Raw genomic sequence first — 21,018 nt, 5'->3', positions numbered from 1 at the left:
GAAAATCCTTTTTTTTATGGTCAAAAGACAGTTCATTGGATAAAAGCTTAGGCATTGGGAGGTCTGACAGATCTGTTCTAGAATCCTGGCCTCATTCTTTACTGGCCTTGTGACCTTGGGCAAATTACTCAATGTTATTAGTCTCTTTTGTCTTCTCTGTAGCACAGGGATAATACTACTTAATTCATAGGACTATTGGAATTAAATAAAGGAAATGAATGTAAAGCACCTAATATAATGCCTAGGCATGCAGTAAAATGATCAGTAAATGTTTATTTATTAACCTGGAGTTATTAATTCATGTTTTAAGTTCTTTATTGTGAACAGCATGTGTATAGCACTGCATTAGAGACTCAGGAGATAGAATCTGACCCATTGTACCTGCTATTAAGGAAAATGAAAAAATTAGTCACATGCACATAAAAGGCTGAATTGAAAAAATACTCTAACAAACTGACTGTGTTTATCAGAGATTTCCAGGTAAACATTTTGCCCCTTGTTTTTCTTTTGTCCTGTCCTGCCAGCCCCACTCTCGGGGTAGTTCACCTGTGACTTTCTGTTCCTACAGGAAGATTGTCTATAAAGGTAATCCCCATGGAATAATTTTTTCTCACTGTAGCTGGGCTCCCAGTGCTTCCTTAGCTTCCTTTTCCATTGGCCTCATTTGTTTTTCAGCAATTCCCTCCAACCTCCAAAACCCTCCAAGGAAAGGGAAGCTATTAGGTTAGAATATTCTTCCTTAATCCCTACAAATTCCTCTCCATCTGTTTTATTTTTTTAATATAACATTTTTATTGAGATATAATTTACATACCATAGAATTCACCCATTTGAAGTATACAATTCATTAGCTCTTGATATATTCACAGACTTGTGCAATCATCACCACAATCAATTTTAGAACATTTTCATCATCCTAAATAGAAATCCCATACCCAGTTAGCAGTCACTCCCCATTTTTCCCCAGTGCCTCTCCCCTGCCTCATCTCTAGGCAACCACTTATGTATTTCCTGTCTCTATAGATTTGCTATTCTGGACATTTCATAGAAATAAATTTAAAAAATATATTCTTAAAGATTGAAACTAGTAACTTCAAAATTCTCAAACTGTTGATTGAAAAAAAATGAGATTACTTAATGAAACTGACAGACATCTGCAGGTATTGCTCAGGGCTCTGACCCTAACGTTTCATCTTAGAAATCTGTGATTGTTAGAAGGTAAACTCCAAGAGAGCCAGGACTTTTGTTTTTTTTTTTTATTAATTGCTGTGTCCACTGTACCTAGGACAGTGCCTTGCACATACTGGCAACTTTGTATGAGAAACCAGTGATGAATAAGACAAACATGATTCCTGCCTTCTTTGAGCTTAGGGGGCAAGATTGACATTAAACAAATGCCCAGTTACAGGTGTGATAATTGCCATGCATTAGTAGCTGCTGATCATTCAGCCAAGAAGCTTCCAGCTCTGGATATTTTTCTCATCTTCTTTATTTACATACCCTCTAAACTCAAGCCTAGTACTGATGAGAGACATCAGAATTCTGATTTACTCTGGAGAAGACCAAGGGGGCTCATATAGATTATTTTCAGTTTGCCAAAAGGTGTTTGGGCTAATGTATGGACTAGATTAGAGTACAAGTCAAACAAGGACCATGGACATGTGTTAATAACAATCAGACCATGAGGTTATGTGTATACACCTGTCTCACGAACAAACCTGTCAGTTGCCAGGCTTCTTTTCTGAGAGAGAATAACATCCCCCTGCCCCAGTCTGTCCATGAGGATAAGATGCAGAGGCCGACTGGGACCTCAGGTTTGGGTAAGACTTTCTATTTTGGCTCTTGGTCAGGAATTCTAGCTGTGGTATTATTGTGGATGTGTCAAATTTAAATTTAAGTAAATCCTGTTGGTCTGTGTGTGTTTCCCCCTGTGTTATTGGTAGGGTCTCAGCACATGGGTAGCCAAATTGAACGGTTTTGGGAACTGAAAATTTTGCCTTATGAATGAAGGAAAAAAGGCTCCAATGGTTAAGTACTACATAGGGTCATTAGCTAGCACTATGATAGAAGTGAGAGAAAAATGATCATATTACAGTGTACTGGTATAAAGGATTTGCTAGCTTAAATTATAGCCCATTCAGACATTAATGGTGATAGAATAAAAACTTGTGTTAGATAAATTAAATATTTTCCAGTGTCATTGAAAATTTTTACAAGTGTAGCTGGTTTATTTGAGATGTAATTGTGAAATGATTTTAGTTTCCAGTCATTATTTTCAACTTCCTTTCCTTTCTTTCTGGGATGTTGGCTCTTTAATCCATAGTCAGATTTTTCTCTCCATTCGTGTTGTGTTTTGTTCTTTTTTTAAAATGCTAAGATCATATGGTGGTAGAACTTCATTTAGAACCTTGGGTCTCCTTATTGTCAGGTTAGTAGTTAGGAGGTCACTGAAATATCCTGGTCAGTTCTATTTTGGACCTATGGATCGCTTTATATATGTATATATATATATATATATATATATATACATATATACATATGTATATATATATATATATACACACACACACATATATACATATATATACACACATTATATATTTTGTATATATATATTTTGTATATATATGTTTTATATATATAAATTTATACATAATATAAATACAAATTATAATATATATATATATTTTAAAGTAGTATATTTTAGTAGTTAGGAGGTCACTGAAATATCCTGGTCAGTTCTATTTTGGACCTATGGATCACTTTATATACGTGTATATATATATATATATATATATATATATATATATATATACACATATATACATATGTATATATATATATATACACACTCATATATACATATATATACACACACATTATATATTTTGTATATATATATTTTGTATATATATGTTTTATATATATAAATTTATACATAATATAAATACAAATTATAATATATATATATATTTTAAAGTAGTATATTTTAGTAGTTAGGAGGTCACTGAAATATCCTGGTCAGTTCTATTTTGGACCTATGGATCACTTTATATACGTGTATATATATATATATATATATACACATATATACATATGTATATATATATATATATATATACACACGCATATATACATATATATACACACACATTATATATTTTGTATATATATATTTTGTATATATATGTTTTATATATATAAATTTATACATAATATAAATACAAATTATAATATATATATATATTTTAAAGTTTATTTATTTTGAGAGAGAGAGGGAGCATGAGTGGGACAGGACCAGAGAGAGAGGGAGAGAGAGAATCCCAAGCAAGCTCCGCACTGACAGTGCAGAACCTGACACAGCGCTCAAACTCATGAACCGCGAAATCATGATCTGAGACGAAGTTGGATGCTTAACAGACTGAGTCTCCCAGGTGCCCCTAATATATTAAAAATTTTTTTATTTTAAGTAGGCTCCACATCCAACATGGGGCTTCAACTCATGACCCTGAGATCAAGAGTCCCACACTCTATGGCTGAGCTAGCCAGGCCCCCCTCAGTTTTTACGTTTGACAAAGCTATCCAGTATTAATAAATTTGGCACAGCTATGACATTTAGTTTTAGAATAATCATACCTTTTATTGAGTGACTTACATGTATGCTGTGTCACTTAATTCTCAAAATACCTTGTACCATATGTATTACTTTTCCTCATTTGGTAGATGATAAGGAACTGAGGCTGAGAAAGTGAAATGACTTGATCAGGTCACAAAGGTTTTTTTTTTTTTTTTTTTTTTTAATTTTTTTTTTCAACGTTTATTTATTTTTGGGACAGAGAGAGACAGAGCATGAACGGGGGAGGGGCAGAGAGAGAGGGAGACACAGAATCGGAAACAGGCTCCAGGCTCTGAGCCATCAGCCCAGAGCCCGACGCGGGGCTCGAACTCACGGACTGCGAGATTGTGACCTGGCTGAAGTCGGACGCTTAACCGACTGCGCCACCCAGGCGCCCCAGGTCACAAAGGTTTTAAGAAGCAGAATCAAACTAGAAAAAGGCAGGTTCGACTGCTGAGCCCATATTCTTGACATTTTGCCACATGCCATTCAGCACTGTGGTAGTGCTAGCTTCATATCATTTAGAAGTGGAGTTAATCCCAGTATTTTTTTCTTTTAATGGAGCAGTCTCTTAAATTTATGGTTAAAACAAGCAGGGTGTACAATGTTATGTCTGACATGCTTAATGCAATATATGATATGTATACACATGCATATAAATGCACACACACACATAACAGTGGTATGCTGATGCTGGCTCACATCAGGTTGGGAGAGGGTCACTTGTGCACATGTCTTCCCAACTTCATAGTTGTTGACTTGACCTTGGCACCTTGCAATCAGCCATGGTAGTAGTATTTATACCATAGAAATCTGGAAATATTATCAGTTAGGCTTTTTATTTGTATATTTTGGAAAGCTGGTTGCTGATTTATCAGCATTCCATTTGTGTGTGTGTGTGTGTGTGTGTGTGTGTGTGTATGTGTGTGTGTGTATGTGTGTGTATGTGTGTATGTGTGTGTGTGTGTGTAAACATTATACCCTTCAAAGGTCAAAGGATATATAAGAGGCTTGTCATGCAGATTTCCCCAAGAAGGGAAACTGTCAAACCCAGTATATATTTTTTAATGTTTGTTTATTTATTTTGAGGCGGGGGGGAAGCACACGCAAGAACAGTGGAGAGGCAGAGAGACAGTGGGAGAGAAAGAATCCCAAGCACAGAGCCTAACTCGGGGCTTGATCTCACGAATTGTGAGGTCATGACCTGAGCTGAAATCAAGAGTCAGATGCTTAACCAACTGTGCCACCCAGGTGCCCCAAACCCAATATTTTTATAGTGAGGAAGTTAAACAAAAGTATAGGTGGTTGATGAGAATTAAACTTGGTATGAATTAAAAGTACCTTTAATACTGCTGTTAAGTCTTTTTCTTAGTGTCTTGGTAGTCTTAACTGGAACAGTGAATTGAAGTGTTCAAGTCAGGCAAAGTACATTGCTTTCTGACTTTCCTCAATACCATTGTAGTATATCATGAAGACTGAATGAGAGGACAGCAAGGGTTTGTAGAAAATATAGATCATTAAAATAATTCATATCAGTGACTGTACTGATGACTGGTTTATTGCTTTATTCTGCCACTGTATTCTTTTATTTCTAATGTTTATTTATTTTTGAGAGAGAATGTGAGTGGGGGAGAGGCAGAGAGAGGAGGATAGAGAATCCGAAGCAGGCTCTGTGCTGACAGCAGAGAACCCAGTGTGGGCTCGAACCCACAACCTGACCTGAGCCAAAGTTGGAACTTAACTGACTGAGCTACCCAGGTGCCCCTCTGCCACCATATTCTTAACATCCTGTATGGAGATCTAATAGTCAATTGAGAAACAACTCTGATTCTCAGATTTTTTTCTCTTTCCATAAAGCATTGCAGGGGTAAGATTCTGTTAGACCACATACCTAAACACCTTTAGTTCTCCATGAAAAAATAAAAAAGTGCCTTCACATTAATGGGATGAAATGGTCTTGAGTAAACACATGTCTTGAGTAAATTTATATTAGAGACAGATGAGAAGAATTTGCTGTTACTCTATAAAAAATCATTTTGTTCTTAGAGTCCACATTGTTAGAATCACTGTGCTAATTTCTCGTGACATTGAGAAGATCTTGAGTGTAATTTGTATCAGAACCAGTATTATCAGAAAGTTGTCTCTTTCATTTCTGTGCTGGTAATTAAATGTAGATCAGGAAATTTGAATATGCTCTGTAGGAAGTCTTTTAAATTTTTTTTTTATTTTGGGGGGGTGGGGAGAGAGAGAGAGAATGAATGAATGAATGAATGAATGAATGAATGAATGAATCTTAAGCAGGCTCCATGCACAGTGTAGAGCCCAATGCAGGGCTTGATCCCATGACCCTGGGATCATGACTTTAGCCGAAATCTAGATTCAGACACTCAACCGACGGAGCCACCCAGGCGCCGCTAGGAAGTCTTTCCCACCTTTTTTTTTTTTAATTTTAATATTAGTTAACATATAGTGCAATATTGGTTTCAGGATAGAATTCAATGATTCATCACTTACATACTTACATATAACACCCATGCTCGTCACAAACAGGTGCCCTCCTTAGTACCCATCTAACCCATTTCCTACCCACTTTCCCACAAACCCACAAACCCATAGTTTGTTCTCTATCATTAAGAGTCTCTTGGGGCACCTGGGTGGCTCATTTGGTTAAGCGACTGGACTTTGGCTCAGGTCATAATCTCACAGTTTGTGGGTTCGAGCCTTGAGTCGGGCTCTGTGCTGACAGCTCAGAGCCTAGAGCCTGCTTTGGATTCTGTGTCTCCCTCTCTCTCTGTCCCTCCTTTGCTTGTGCTCTGTCTCTCAACAATAAATATTATAAAAATGTGTTTAAAAAGTCTCTTGTGGTTTGTTTCCCTCTCCTGTTCCCCCATATGTTCATCTGTTTTGTTTCTTACGTTCCACATATGCGTGAAATCATAAGGTATTTGTCTTTCTCTGATTGACTTATTTCTCTTAGCTCCATCCACATCATTGCAGATGGTAAGATTTCATTCTTTTTGATATATATACATACCACATCTTAATGATCCATTCATCAGTTGATGGACATTTGAGCTCTCACCCTAGTTTGGTTAATGTTAATAATGCTGCTATAAATGCTGGGGTGCATGTACCCTTCGAATCTGTATTTTTGTATAGGAAGTCTTTTTTTTTTTTTAACGTGTATTCATTTTTGAGACAGAGACAGCATGAACGGGGGAAGGTCAGAGAGAGAGGGAGACACAGAATCTGAAACAGGCTCTAGGCTCTGAGCTGTCCGCACAGAGCCCGATGTGGGGCTCGAACTCACGGACCGCGAGATCATGACCTGAGCCGAAGTTGGACGCCCAACCGACTGAGCCACCCAGGCGCCCTAGGAAGTCTTTTTTAAAAGAGAGATGGAGGGGTGGGCTCAGTGGGTTAAGTCACCGATTCTTGGTTTCGGCTCAGGTCACGATTTTGTGTTTTGTGGAATCAAGCCTCATGTCAGGCTCTGTGCTGAGGCAGAGCCTGGTTGGGATTCTCTCTCTCCCTCTCTCTCTGCCCCTACCTTGCTCATACTTGTCAAATATATAAGCTTAAAAAAATAAAAGAGATATGGAACTAAAGTCCATTTTACTCCTGAAAGTTAGTATACATATTATATATACTAAAAAGCCTATTTCATGCGTTTTTCCCCCCAGATGAGTTCCACTGGGAAAATTACTTGAAAGAGACTGGATCTTTGGGTGCTCCTTCAGAGTGCTTCAGACAGGTATGCCCAAATTCTGTAGAAGTTGTATATATTAACGTGAACTGTTAATTTGTTGAAGGATGTTTGTGCGATTGTTAGATTCTAGTAGTGCGAAGAGGTAACGGGGATTGTGGTAGGGCCACTTAAGGGGCAGATGGTATCTTTGCATTTGTTCATTAAGAAGTTACTCTACATCAGGTATACTAAGCCCTTATGACTGTCCATCTGGAGAGGGAGACAGACATGTAAAAAGTTAATTATGAAAATGTGATAACTGTACTGCGAGTGCTCACAGAAGAGATGGAATCTGACATGGTTGGAATGAGGGCAGAGATATTCCAGGTAGAGAGAACATCCAAAGCAAAGGCACATGGGTGTAAAAGAACCTGAGTGTTGAGGGATGGCATGGGTGGCTGGAGCACAAAGTGGGTAGAGGTGATAGTGTAGAAATAAGGTTAAAAGTGTGGGGGCTTTTAAACTGTACTGAGGACTTGCACTTAAGCAGGGGTGAGCTGCCAGTTGGTTTATTTCAAGGGGAATGGCCTAATCAGATTCTTATTTTAGAAAGCCTCTCAGGGTGCCTTTTAGAGGGTGTATTTGAATTGCCTGGAAGTGGGCAGAGGAGTAAGACCAGCAATGAGCAGGGTTTTTATGCTTCATGTCAAGCCAAGGAGAGGATTTGGAGATCTTTTCCTTGACCCTTATAGTTCTTTTGCTTACCATCTGCTATGACTGGTACTTAAAACATTTATTGAGTATTGTGGTAACATAACTGACCATTTGTTTTTCTTACAGTTGATACATTTTAACAAAACTGTGTGTGTGTGTGTGTGTGCGCGCGTGCACGTGTGCATATGCACGGATGTAATATATACATATATATGTATGCAGTCTAAGGTTCCACCAGCTAATGAATTCAAAGTTGGCATGAAATTGGAAGCCCATGACCCTCGCAATATGACTTCAATATGTGTAGCCACGGTCGTCGGAATTACTGGTGCCAGGCTACGTTTAAGACTGGATGGTAGTGACAACAGAAATGATTTTTGGAGGCTTGTTGATTCTCCAGACATACAGCCTATCGGGACATGTGAAAAGGAAGGGGACTTACTTCAGCCTCCACTGGGTAAGAATAAACGGTTTTTAAAATAGCATATTCTTACTAATGTAACATTCAGTAGAAATAGTTTTAAATGGCCTTATTTTTTAAAGATTTTATTTTATTTTTTAAAGTTTATTTATTTATTTTGAGAGAGAGTGTGTGGACACGAGCAGGGGAGGACAGAGAGAGGGAGAGTGAGAACCCCAAGCAGGCCCTACACTATCAGTGTGGACCCCAGTGTGGGGCTCAAGCCCAGGAACCATGAGACAATGACCTGAGCCAAAACCAAGAGTAGGATCGTCAACTGACTGAGCCACTCAAGAGCCCCAAGATTTTATTTTTAAGAAATCTCTACATTGATCGTGGGGCTCGAACTCATAACCCCAGGATCAAGTGTTCCCTGCTCTACTGACTGAGTCAGCCAGGTGCCCCTGAAGTGGCCTTTTAGAAATCTCTTCTAGGGATTTTTGCAAATAGATTGTCAGGTGGTTCCTGTGGAGAATGTATGAGAGAGGAACTCTGTAGCCTATGTTACAGAGTTTCACTTAAATACACATGTGGCATATATATGTATGCTGAAGGTTCCCCACTCCAGGGCAATACATATGCTGTCTTCAAACTTGAAATGTGAGAAACAGCACTACTAGGTTACACATGCAGATTCAGAAACCCTTCTGGGGGAGAAGTTTGTAGCATTTGTTACAAGTTATTCTTTCCTTATTATTGTCCACTGAGCCATTTAGTATTTTCACCATGGGGATGAGCACAGGGGAAGAGTATGATTCCACATCCAGACTCCAGTTTCAACTTTGAAAATTTCATTATATCTACAATGGGAGGAAATCATAGTGAGAGGAGTAAGGGTCTTTAGGACTTTGAAAAGGAGGAGATTGTTGGAACTTTAGAAGCAAAGGTTTTAAAAAGCTGTCAAGTTTGAGTTTTTAAAAGGTAAAAAGTAGGTGACTCCAATTTGGGGCAAAATAGTTCACTCTTAATATTTAGATGTACTCTAATATTCTGTAGAAAATAAATGATTTCCTTTATTCTGCTATCTGTGAGTGAATGGTGGATATTGGTTTTTGTTTCTTCTTTACAATGCTGAAAATGAAAATTCTCTGTTGTAAAGGAAAATGAGGAGATGGATTTTTTTTTGGTCTCCTACTAGTTAAAAATTCCCAGAGAACCCAAAATTTAAGATATTAATAATAACCACTCTTGGGGTGCCTGGCTGGCTCAGTCGGAAGAGCATGAGACTCTTGACCTGGGGTTTGTGAGTTTGAGCCCCACATTAGGTATAGAGATGATTTAAAATCTTTAGAAAAAAAATAACCACGTTTTAGCAATATATTTTTATACTTTCCTTGCTCTAGTTGTTAATCATTCCTAATTTGGTTTAAAATGTTTAAAAAGAAACTAATTAGAGATGTGTTCTTCCAAGAGGGTGGTTTAGGGTGTGTGTGTGTTTTCTGCTTTTTGCCTTCTTTCTTCATATCACTTATGTTTTTTGTTTACTCTTCTCTCTTAAATCATACAGAATTCTATAAGAGATATAAGTGTAAATCTGAGGCTTAGTGCTTCCCTGCTGGGATTTGATTTCTGTTTACAAATGGTAATAGGTTTTTGTATTTAAAGGAAGCACAGCTATTGTGATTGTCAGCATTTCAAACACATAGCCAGATTTATGATCATTCCTTTTTCAAATTACTTTGAGTTTATTTTTATTAATTAAAAATATCAAGTACATAGTAGTACATGCTGATTAATAGATATTTTGGTAGTACATGTTAAAAACACACAAGTTTTGCCAGTATGCTCATTAGGTGTTTTTGAATAGTTTAGTTTCCATTTTAATATAACGCAATTTACTTGGTTTTCTTCTTCTAAAGATTATTTAAACCTTAAAGGTTATTATTTAAAAGAATTTTTAAAGTTTTAGCATACAAACAGAAGAGTATACACATCATAAGCGTACAGCTTATAAATGAACACATCTATGTATAACCATCACTCAAATCAAGAAACAGAACATTATCAGCACCCCAGAAACCCCACTCCTCCTGATCTCCAGTTATAAACCTCCCATTCCCAAAGGTACCCCTGCCTAGACTTCCTAACATTATAGATTAGTTTTATCTGTGTTTGAATTTTTATTTTATGTATGTATGTATTTATTTTTAGGTTTATTTTGAGAGAGACAGAGCACACACAAGCAGTGTAGTGACAGAGAGAAAGGGAGAGAGAGAGAATCCCAAGCAGGTTCCGCACGGCTAGCTCAGACCCTGATGAGGACCTCGAACTCAAGAACCATGAAATCATGACCTGAGCCAAAACTAAGAGTTGGATGTTTAACTGACTGAGCAACCCAGGAGCCCCTGTGTTTGAATTTTTATATGCACTTTCATCTATTTTTGTCCTTTTAATCTATGTTTGACTTTAGGCAATTGAAGAATTAAGAAAAATGTCAAGTTAAGGTGATGGTGATGATAATGATTGCGTGATAGAAGAGGATAAGATGGGGGTTAAGAAAAAGGCATAAGGACCAGAGAACAACTGTTATGCAATATTCTAACCATAATGTGGCAAATCCCTGTTGTGGATGATTATTTATTAGATATCACTAATAATACTGATTTATTATAAAGGAGTATATAATAAATCTCCCCTTTCCCCATTTTTTTTCCTAACAACAATTATTTTCTCAACAACAATTATTTTCCCTGGTCAATTAAGGAGATTTTGGTGCAGGATTATTATAGAGTAACTTTCTGTCTGAACTTTTTTGCATGTTTTATCCTATTGATGGACCCAGTGCCAGTGATTGCCAGTGATTGCCAGTGATTCATATGCCTCCCTATCTTAATGCACGTATTCATCAGGAATGCATGCCAAGTTCTCTTTAATTCTGGCATCAGGGCAGGCAAGTGTTGCATGAAACAGATTGCCCCCAGAAAGCAATAAAACTAGCAGACCTCTCTACTCCCTGTTGCACATAGCAGATGCTGTGATATCCACCATTAATTGATGAGATCTCCAAAAAAGACACCTGTTGAGTCTCTTTTGATTGCATCTGATACAAATTCTAAGAGAAGATCGTGTTTAATGTGTATAAAGATTGCTAAAGTGAGAGCTATCTTTTTTACTAACATACTGTATAAAAAATTTCAAATACAGGAAAGGTGAAAGAATTTTACAGTGAACACCCACATACCCATTACCTAGATTCTACCATTGTCATTTTCCATACTGGCTTTATCACTTACTTGTGAGTCTGTCCTTCTATCGATTCATCAATCCATCTTATTTTTAAATGCATTTATTGATGTGAGTACATTTCCCCTAAATACTTCAGCATACATATCAGTAACTGGAGTTCAGTGTTTATTGGCAGTTTTTTAAGATTTTGAGGTGAAATTTATATACAATGAAATGCACCATCCTAAGTGTACATTTGCTGAGTTTCACAGAAAACTGTCTTTTTTTGAAAGGAAAATGAGGCAGGGACTCTGAGGAAAAAGAGGCTGGAAGTCTTTTGCAGCCTTTGCCGTGCTTTTGTGGCTATTAGTGGGGACTGGAAGCTCTTCTGGGTTTTGCCTTGGGTCACCCATAGTATTATGGCCCATTCCTAAAGTACTTATGTGTATGTTGGTGAACTCAAGCTAGTGGCTTTTCTAAAATGAGAGTTTCTACCCCTACTGTAGCATTGTTGCCAGATAGTACAGGGGTACAATAGAACTTATTGGAGGGTGCATCTGCTCCTCTTGCCCATTTCCTGGGTTTCTTGGTAAGCAAATAATTCTCTGGAGAAGAATGTTAAACAAAACCTATTTTTTATACCATCTTGCTATAATATCACAGGAAGGCTTTTTCATGCTGATTTATTTTATAAAATAGGATACCAGATGAATGCGTCATCTTGGCCAATGTTCCTCTTAAGAACCCTGAATGGATCTGAAATGGCACCTGCAACATTGTTTAAGAAGGTAAGAAAGATGTTATAAAAAGCTTCCATCGGGGTGCCTGGGTGGCTCAGTCAGTTGAGCATTTGACTCTTGATTTTGGCTCAGGTCATGATCCCAGGGTTGTGGGATCGAGCCCCATGTCGGGCTCTGTGCTGAACATGAAGCCTGGTTAAGATTCCCTCTCTCTCTCTCTCTCTCTCTCTCTCTCTCTCTCTCTCACCCTCACCCCATCTCCCATCCTTCCATTCTCCTCTCTACCTCTTTCCCCTGCTCATGCCCGCATGCTCGCTTGTGCGCTGTCTCGCTCTCGCTCTCGCTCTCGCTCTCTGTGGTTTTATTGTTTTGATAGGAGCACTTAAATGCCCACAGACTGGGTAACTTAAACAATAGAAATTTAATTTTTCACAATTCTGGAAGCTAGAAGTCCAAAATCAAAGGGCCATCAGGGTTGGTTTTTGGTGAGGCCTCTTTCCTCAGCTTATAGATGGCTACCTTTTTGCTGTGTCCTCACGTGGCCTCTCCTCTGTGCATGTGGGGAAGGGGAGGTATCTCTGGTTTCTCTTATAAGGACACCAGTCCTATTGGATTAAGGCCCCACCCTTAGGACCTCAGTTAAACTTTGTTACCTCCTTAAAGGCCCTGTCTTTAAATAAAGTGACTTTCGGCATTAGGGCAAATTTATGAATTTGGGAGGATACCATTCAGTTCATTCCAGTGGCTTAAACAACAGAAATTTATTTTCTTACAGCTCTGGAGGTTCATAGTCTGAGATCAAGATGTCAGCAGACTTGGTTTCTTTTGAGGCCTCTCTCCTTGACTTTTAACAATCTGTGTGTCTGTGTCCTACTTTCCTCCTCTTGGATTAGGGCCCACCCTAATAACCTTGTTTTAACTTAATTACCTCTTTAAAGACCCTGTCTCGAAATGAAATCACATTCTGAGGTACTGGGGGTTAGGATTTAAACATGAATTTGGCTGGGATGGGGGACACAATTCAATCCATAACAGCAAGTCACAAAAAAGTCTTAATTATAATCACTCACTAGTCAAAATGAATTTGTACTCTCTTTCAAGACTTTAGATATGAAACGAGTGCTCTACTAGAAGCAAATATTCATTGCTATTTTTTATTTGCCTTCAGAAGTGGAGCTTCCCCTCACTTTGCTGTATTAGTCATCCTTTGACATTGGAGAAAATGATGATAGGCCAAAAAACCACTTGAAAGAGAGATTTTGTTTCAGAAGTAAAAGAATGTTAAAAACAGTCATCAGAAAGAATTTGTTATAAGGAAATATTTGTTATATAACAAAAGAGGGAAAATTCCAAAAATAGTTTATGCTCTTGAGAAAATGTTGAAAAAGTACACTATGTTAAGAAACAGTGAATAAAAGCCAACTTTTAGTTAAATTATGGGTCAAAATATTTCTTTCTCACCCTGTGTCCTGATTGTTTTCTCAGTCAAATTTTATTGCAATTATTCATATCAGGGGATGCCTGGGTGGTTCAGTCGGTTGAGCACCCAATTCTTGATCTCAGCTGAAGTCTTGATCTCAGGGTCATGACTTCAAGCCCCACTTTGGGCCCCCTGCTGGAAATGGAGCCTACTTAAGAAAAATAAAACAAGGTAAACAATTATTCATATCAAGAATGGTAAATATTGTAGTTTTTTTTTTTTTTAACTATTCAATAGTTCTATACATTTCTCAGTGCTGATTATCAAGGTAAGTGTACTCTTGTGGTGCCTGGGTGTCTCAGTCCTTTAAATGTCCAACTCTTGATTTTGGTTCAGGTCACAGTCTCACAGTTTGTGACTTTGAGGCCCTTGTCTGGCTCTGCGCTGATAGCGCAGAGCCTGCATGGGATTCTCTTTCTCCCTCTCTCTGTGCCCCTCCCCCATTCTAATGCACATGTGCTCTCTCTCTGTGTCTTTCAAAAATAAATAAATAAACTTAAAAAAAAGAGAGATAGTTTGGAGCGCCTGGGTGGCTCAGTGGGTTAAGCGTCTGACTTCAGCTCAGGTCATGATCTCATGGTTTGTGAGTTCCAACCCCACATGGGGCTCTCTGCTGTCAGCACGGAGTGGGCTTTGGATCCTCTGCCCTCCTTCTCTCTGCCCCTCCCCCACTCACATGCCCTGTTGAGTGTGCACGACCTCTCTGTCTCTCAGTCAAAAATAAATAAACTCTAAAAAAGAAAGTTTAAAGATAAGTGTACTCTTTTTTAGGTTTATTTATGGGGCCCCTGGGTGGCCTTAAGTATACTTAAGGGTTAAGTATCTGACTTTGGCTCAGGTCATGGTCTCACAGTTTGTGAGTTTAAATCCCACTCTGGGTGAGCTCAAACCCTGTTCCAGGCTCTGCACTCTCCCTCTCTCTTTGCACCTCGTGGGACTCTTTCTCTCTCCCTCTCTACCCCTCGCTCACTCCCACTGTCTCTCAAAAGTAAGTAAATAAAAAGTTTATTTTTTTGAAAGAGAAGGAGAGAATAGGCACAAGTAGGGGAAGGGCAGAGAAGGAGGGAGGGAGGGAGGAAGAGAGAAAGAGAATTCCAAGCAGGCTTCTCACTGTCAGCACAGAGCCAGATGCAGGGCTTGAGCTCACAGTGAGATCATGACCTGAGCTGAAATCCAGAGTCAGATGCTTAATCAACTGAGCCACCCAGGTGCCCCAAAATAAATGTATCCTTAATCTCCTTTATCTGTTTAACCCCTCTCCCCACCCATCTCCCCTCTGGCAACTACCAGTTCTCTGTTTAAGAGTCTGTTTTTTTGTTTGTCTTTTTTTTTCTTTGTTAGTTTGTTTTGTTTCTTAAATTCCACATGAGCGAAATCTTATGGATTTCTTATGGACTCTCCTGCTTTAGGGCCTTGGCCCTGGCTGTTCTTTGTCTGGAGTACTCTTCCTGTAGGTAACTGTGGTTAATAATCACCTTTAGGGTTCTGCTCACTTGTCCCCTTCCATTTGAGGTTTGTTCTGATTACCCTATTTAAAGTTTTGCACAAAACCCTCCCTTACATTTTTCTCTGGATCTCACTCTGCTATATACTTCCTTTTATTGAATAGCACTTATCATTTCTTTTTTAAAAAATTATTTATTTATTTATTTTGAGAGAGAGAGAGAGAGAGAGAGAAAGAGAGAGAGAGAGAGCGCAAGTGGAGGAGGGGCAGAGAGAAAGGGAGAGAGAGAATTCCAAGCAGGCTCTGTGCTCACGCCACCAGGCACTTGGGGCTTGAACTCATGAAACCGGGAGATCATGACCTGAGCTGAAACCAAGAGTCAGATGCTTAACTGACTGAGCCACCCAGGCATCCTGCACTTAACATTTCTAACATAGAGTATATTTTGCTTGTATTGTTGTTTCTCGTCTTTCTCTTTACTAGCAGGTGAGCACCACAAGGATGGGATTTTTGTCTATTTTGCCACTTAATGTATATCTGGAGCCTTCATTAGTGTCTGACATTTAGTAGGCACTTAGTAAATATTTGTGAATCAATAAATGAAGTTTAAAGGACTAGAATTTTTGATGAGGTCAAAGAAGTAGTTGATTAAAAGTAAGGAAGTAGAAGTTAAGGATAGGAGTTTGTGGTCAGAGGTAGACTCTGGGAATACAGCTATAAATAAGACAGTGAAAAAACTGTCCTTATGGGGCTTGCCTTCTAGCTGGGGAGATGGATAATAAACCATACAAAATAAAGTATATATTATGTTTGATAGTTGTACATGCTAAGGAAAAGGGAGGCCTTAGAGTCTGTGGGATATGAAAAGAAATAGCCTTTAAGGAGAAGTGTATTGTAGGTAGATAGGCAAGGAGAGATAGGAGAGAGATTAAAAGAGTATTCTTTACTAGTCACCTTCTAGGAAAGAATCATTTTTTTTCCTCACAGTAAAAAAGAATGGGTCCTTGTTTATTTTAGCTATTGCTTTCGTAAATTATATCTTTTTTTTTTTTTTTTTTTTTTTTAATAAGCTCTGTGCCCAAGGTGGGTCTTGAACTCACAACCCTGAGATTAAGAGTTACGTGTTGTACCAACCAAGCCAGCCAGGTCCCCCTACAAATTATATCTTTGTGTTTAGGAAGTCATTCAAGAACTGATGATGACAAACCATATTCTTTAAAAACATTTAAGGGGCACCTGGGTAGCTCAGTCAAGCTTCTGATTCTTGATTTTGGCTCATGTCATCTCACAGTTTGTGAATTTGAGCCCTGCATTAGGCTCATGCTGACAGTTCAGAGCCTGCTTGGGATTCTCTTTCTCCTTCTCTTTCTGTCTGCCCCCACCCCAAAATACATAAACTTAAAAAAAAAATTAAAACATATAAACATAAAGCAACTTTATATTATTACCTTTTGTGGACAGCAGAGGGTACTATTTTGCCAGTTATCTAAATCTGGAGGTAGCTTGTTTTGAGATAAAACCCTCTCATTTATTCATGAAAAAGAGTAGTCCCTTTGATTTTTTAAGAAAATAAATATTTGTTTTCTTCCAGAGCTCTGTTTATTTGTATGACTATACATATGTAAGTAACTTTGATAGAATATTCGTGAAATTTAGAAGAATTAATAAACAGTGTAAAAATCTTCGGAGAATAAATTGCATTTTGTCCATTATCATTGTCTGGTTTTTGTTACTTGTCAGTTCATAGTGGCGTTGATGACATACTGTCACATTTGGGATATCTTTTTAAATTATACATTTGAATCTTAAAATTCTGTTTCTCTGCTCATTCCTGTCTTCTGTTTTGTAGCAGAAAATGTATATTGCCATTTGAACTTGGTTTGCTTTGCTACAGAAAGTCTTATTGTTATTTGGTTATTTGACAGTATAAGGGCCTAAGAAACTTCTGTGTGCTTTGAATGTTTTCTCCATTCTGTGAATATGTAGGACAAATTTATAAACTGCCAAAGTTATCCTTTGTTAAATCCACCTCCCTCTTTTCCTTCCATATGTAGTAACCGTTAGCTGACCTTTAGCCCCTTCATGAAGTGGCAGTATGTAACTTTGCTTCTTATTTACCAGCAACTTATTTATCAAATACCTTTGATCTTTGACCAAGCTAACTTTTGCCCTGCTGACTTTAGGGTGGTTTTTAAGAATCAAGTTAAGATTATGTAATTAAAAGGACTTTGAAGGCTAATAATTAAGGAACTTACAAGACTTCAGAGGTATAAAGGATATCACTGGAAAAGCACAGGACGATGAGATGGGTTTAAAGGGGGCATTTAAAAAAGAAATCAACCTACCAGATATGTGTTTAAATTAAATCTTGGTGAAAGAATTACTTGAATTACTTGAAAGCTTGTTTACTGTTCTTCAGGTGATTACTTGGTTAATTCATTTTTTTAAAATCTTGTTGAGTACTCTGCTGGAAATAGCAATATGAATAAGATGTATCTGCTTTTGAGAATCCCTTGGTCTCAGAGGAGTGAACACGTTTCAAGGGTAGTTTAACAGTTGAAGGCAAGAGCATCTTCTTTGAGGGGGCCTAGGAGTGGGCAGGAGTTGGCCAGGAAAGCCTTAAGGAGACCAGAAGAGCTGGGCTTTGAAGTAGATCAGTTGGAATTGTCCAGGCAGATGATGTGGTAGGATGTTCCAAGGAGTTGTCTGCCTATGTTTAAGATCCAGCTCCTGCTCTCATATTTATGGTGTATTCTTAGGCAATCATGCATCAATTTCATCATCTATAAAATGGGAATAATAATTGCATTGACTTTATAGGGTTGTGAGAATTAAAACATTTAGAAGCATGCCTGGCATATACTGAACAATTGAGGGCTAACTTTTCATGTTGTTACGGGATTCTAGAGATCTAGGTGATAGAATTGGCAGGTTGTAGTCTTTGAATGTGAGTGTTAAGGGGAATATTATGCATCTGGCCTGGTGGTTCTCAGCCTTGGATGCACATTAGGATCACCTGGGGAATTAATATGTGTTAATGCCTGGGCCCCACCCCAGACAAATTAAATCAAAATCCTGGCTGTGGGGTCCCAAGTGATTTTGAAGTTCAGTTGGACTGATAACCTCTGGTCTAGGGCTTTTTCCAGGCTTCTGGCTTGAGCAACTGGGTTGATGATGGTGCTATTTATTTACTGTGATAAAAACCAAATTGAAAGAAAAGCTGTTGCTTTTAACATTGCACTTAGGCTTTCTAAGAATCCTGTTAGCATTTGCATGCTTTAAATTTTGGTAACTAAAGTATGCTTTTTTAAATATTGGTTTCTGGGGGTGCCTGGGTGGCTCAGTCAGTTAAGCGGCCGACTTTGGCTCGGGTCATGATCTCGCAGTCCGTGAGTTCGAGCCCCGCGTCAGGCTCTGTGCTGACAGCTCAGAGCCTGGAGCCTGTTTCAGATTCTGTGTCTCTCTCTCTCTGACCCTCCCCTGTTCATGCTCTGTCTCTCTCTGTCTCAAAAATAAATAAACGTTAAAAAAAAAATTTTAAATATTGGTTTCTGGATTGGATATCATAAATGACCCCAAGCTGTATGACTTTCATGTTCTTGTGTCTGCAATAAAACTTGGAGGCTTTTTAATTTTTGTATGTTGTCTGGTGCTATTCCTTTTCGTTTTTTTTTTTTTTTAAGTTTATTTATTTTGAGAGAGAGAGAGAGAGAGAGCAGGGGAGGGGCAGAGAGAGAGGGAGAGAGAATCCCAAGCAGGCTCCGCACCATCCACATGGAGCCCAGTGTGGGGCTTGAACTCATGAACCATGAGATCATGACCTAAGCCAACACCAAGAGTTGGGCTTTTAACTGAATGAGCCATCCAGGCACCCGTTTTTCTTTGGACTTACCAACTTTCAACATACCCTATAATTTACACATTAATTGGGTTTGTTTGATTCCCTCATTTAAAATTTCTTGTTGGTTTCTTCTCTCTTTTTCCCTCACCTGCACCCTGATCACTACTACCACAACCACTAGAAGGTAAGTTCCACCAGAGTAGGGATCTTTGATATTTTTTGTTCACCAGCGAATCCTAAATTTCTGGTACCTAGTATATAACACCTATTTCTTAAATGAATAAATGAATTACTCTCAGTTTGGGTTTGTTTCCTTCCATGTTCTTGGTTCTGCTCCAGAGTGAGTAAGATGTTGTAGAGCAGAGTTTCACAGAGATCTCTGACAACTGTTTTCATGGAGTTTAATTTTTGGTTGATAAGGGTTGTAAGAATACAATTGAGCAAATTCTTCTTATTGCATTTTAACAAAAACTTTTTTTTAATGTTTTGGTAGGAACCACCAAAGCCACCTCTAAATAATTTCAAAGTGGGAATGAAGCTTGAGGCCATAGATAAAAAGAACCCTTATATGATCTGCCCTGCAACGATTGGAGATGTCAAAGGAGATGAAATTTACATCACATTTGATGGCTGGAGTGGAGCTTTTGATTATTGGTGCAAGTACGATTGTCGAGATATTTTCCCAGTTGGGTGGTGTCGCCTGACAGGAGATGTATTACAACCACCAGGAACTCAAGGTAAGATAATAAGTAACTATGTATTTTTTAAATTTTATTGAAGTTAGATATAACTGCTATTGGCATTGAGGTTAGGACTTCATGCTCAACTGGAGCAGCAGACAGAATAGTGAGGGCCCTGTCTAGGCTCGAGAACTACAGGTAGAAGAAGGTAATAATTACATTTCTTGAGGGCCAACTCAGCATCATAATCTGAATTGACAATCCACATTGGAGAATATGGACAAGCTACAAGTCACACTTGGACCATTGAAGCCTAGTTACTGTAGCCATTTTGGGGTGCTTAGCTACCTTTGTAGTTGATATTTCAATTTAAAATTACACATAGTATTTCACTATTTATATCTCAGATCGTTTTCATTTTTTTATTATTAAACAATTTTTTTTAATGTTTATTTATTTTTGAGAGAGAAAGAACAGGGAGGGGGCAGAGAGAGAGGGAGACAAAGAATCTGAAGCAGGCACCAGGCTCTGAGCTGTCAGCACAGAGCCTGACCCAGGGCTCAAACCCACAGACCACGAGATCATGACCTGAGCTGAAGTCAGATGCTTAACTGCCTGAGCCACCAGGCACCCCTCAAAGATAGTTTTTAAAAGGTTAGGCTTAACTGTTATATATATGTTTTGTACACTTTAGGTCAATTTTTGCAAGTCAAGTTGATACTTTGATAGTCTTTTTTTAATTAAAAGTTTTTAATGTTTATTTTTGAGAGAGAGAAACAGAGTGCAAACGGGAGGGGCAGAGAGTGTGGGCGACACAGAATCCGAAGCAGGCTCCAGGCTCTGAGCTGTCAGCATAGATCCCGATGCAGGGCTCAAACCCACAAGCTGTGAGATTATGACCTGAGCCGAAGTCGGAGGCTTTACTGACTGAGCCCCCCAGGCACCCCAGAACTTTGATAGTCTTAAGTAAAATCTCCCAATCAATGAAAATTTTATGCTATGGAAAGCATCATAAATTAATATGTTATTATAGTCAGGTGTTTATCAGTTGTAATGCTGTGCTTCCTAAGTTGAATACTATGATCATCTAGATGTTTTCTTTCAGAGAAAAATCATCAAAATATTGGGGCTCCTCAGTGACTCTCCCAAGGGCTTAGAGATGCCTAAACTGGTCTTCTGTGATGGAATAA

General features: G+C 38.4%; 1 protein-coding gene across 9 annotated transcripts in view; it reads left to right on the top strand.

The window, feature by feature from the left end:
- SCML2 (Scm polycomb group protein like 2) overlaps positions 1 to 21,018 on the top strand; it is a 102,266-nt gene that overhangs the window by 25,368 nt on the left and 55,880 nt on the right. For 8 of the 9 annotated variants that reach the window (XM_045471118.1, XM_045471114.1, XM_045471116.1 and 5 more), the window contains 4 exons: positions 7,300 to 7,370; positions 8,241 to 8,475; positions 12,343 to 12,431; positions 19,642 to 19,885. In XM_045471118.1, coding sequence (XP_045327074.1) covers positions 7,300 to 7,370; positions 8,241 to 8,475; positions 12,343 to 12,431; positions 19,642 to 19,885 — 639 coding nt within the window. Of the gene's footprint in view, positions 1 to 1,725; positions 1,821 to 7,299; positions 7,371 to 8,240; positions 8,476 to 12,342; positions 12,432 to 19,641; positions 19,886 to 21,018 lie in introns of all 9 variants that reach the window. The other variant, XM_045471113.1, reaches the window with a different exon arrangement.

This window comes from Leopardus geoffroyi, chromosome X (genome assembly GCF_018350155.1).
Source record: "Leopardus geoffroyi isolate Oge1 chromosome X, O.geoffroyi_Oge1_pat1.0, whole genome shotgun sequence".
NCBI lineage: Eukaryota > Metazoa > Chordata > Mammalia > Carnivora > Felidae > Leopardus > Leopardus geoffroyi.
Note: the sequence above shows the minus strand (reverse complement) of the source record. Positions and strands in the feature narration are given on the sequence as shown.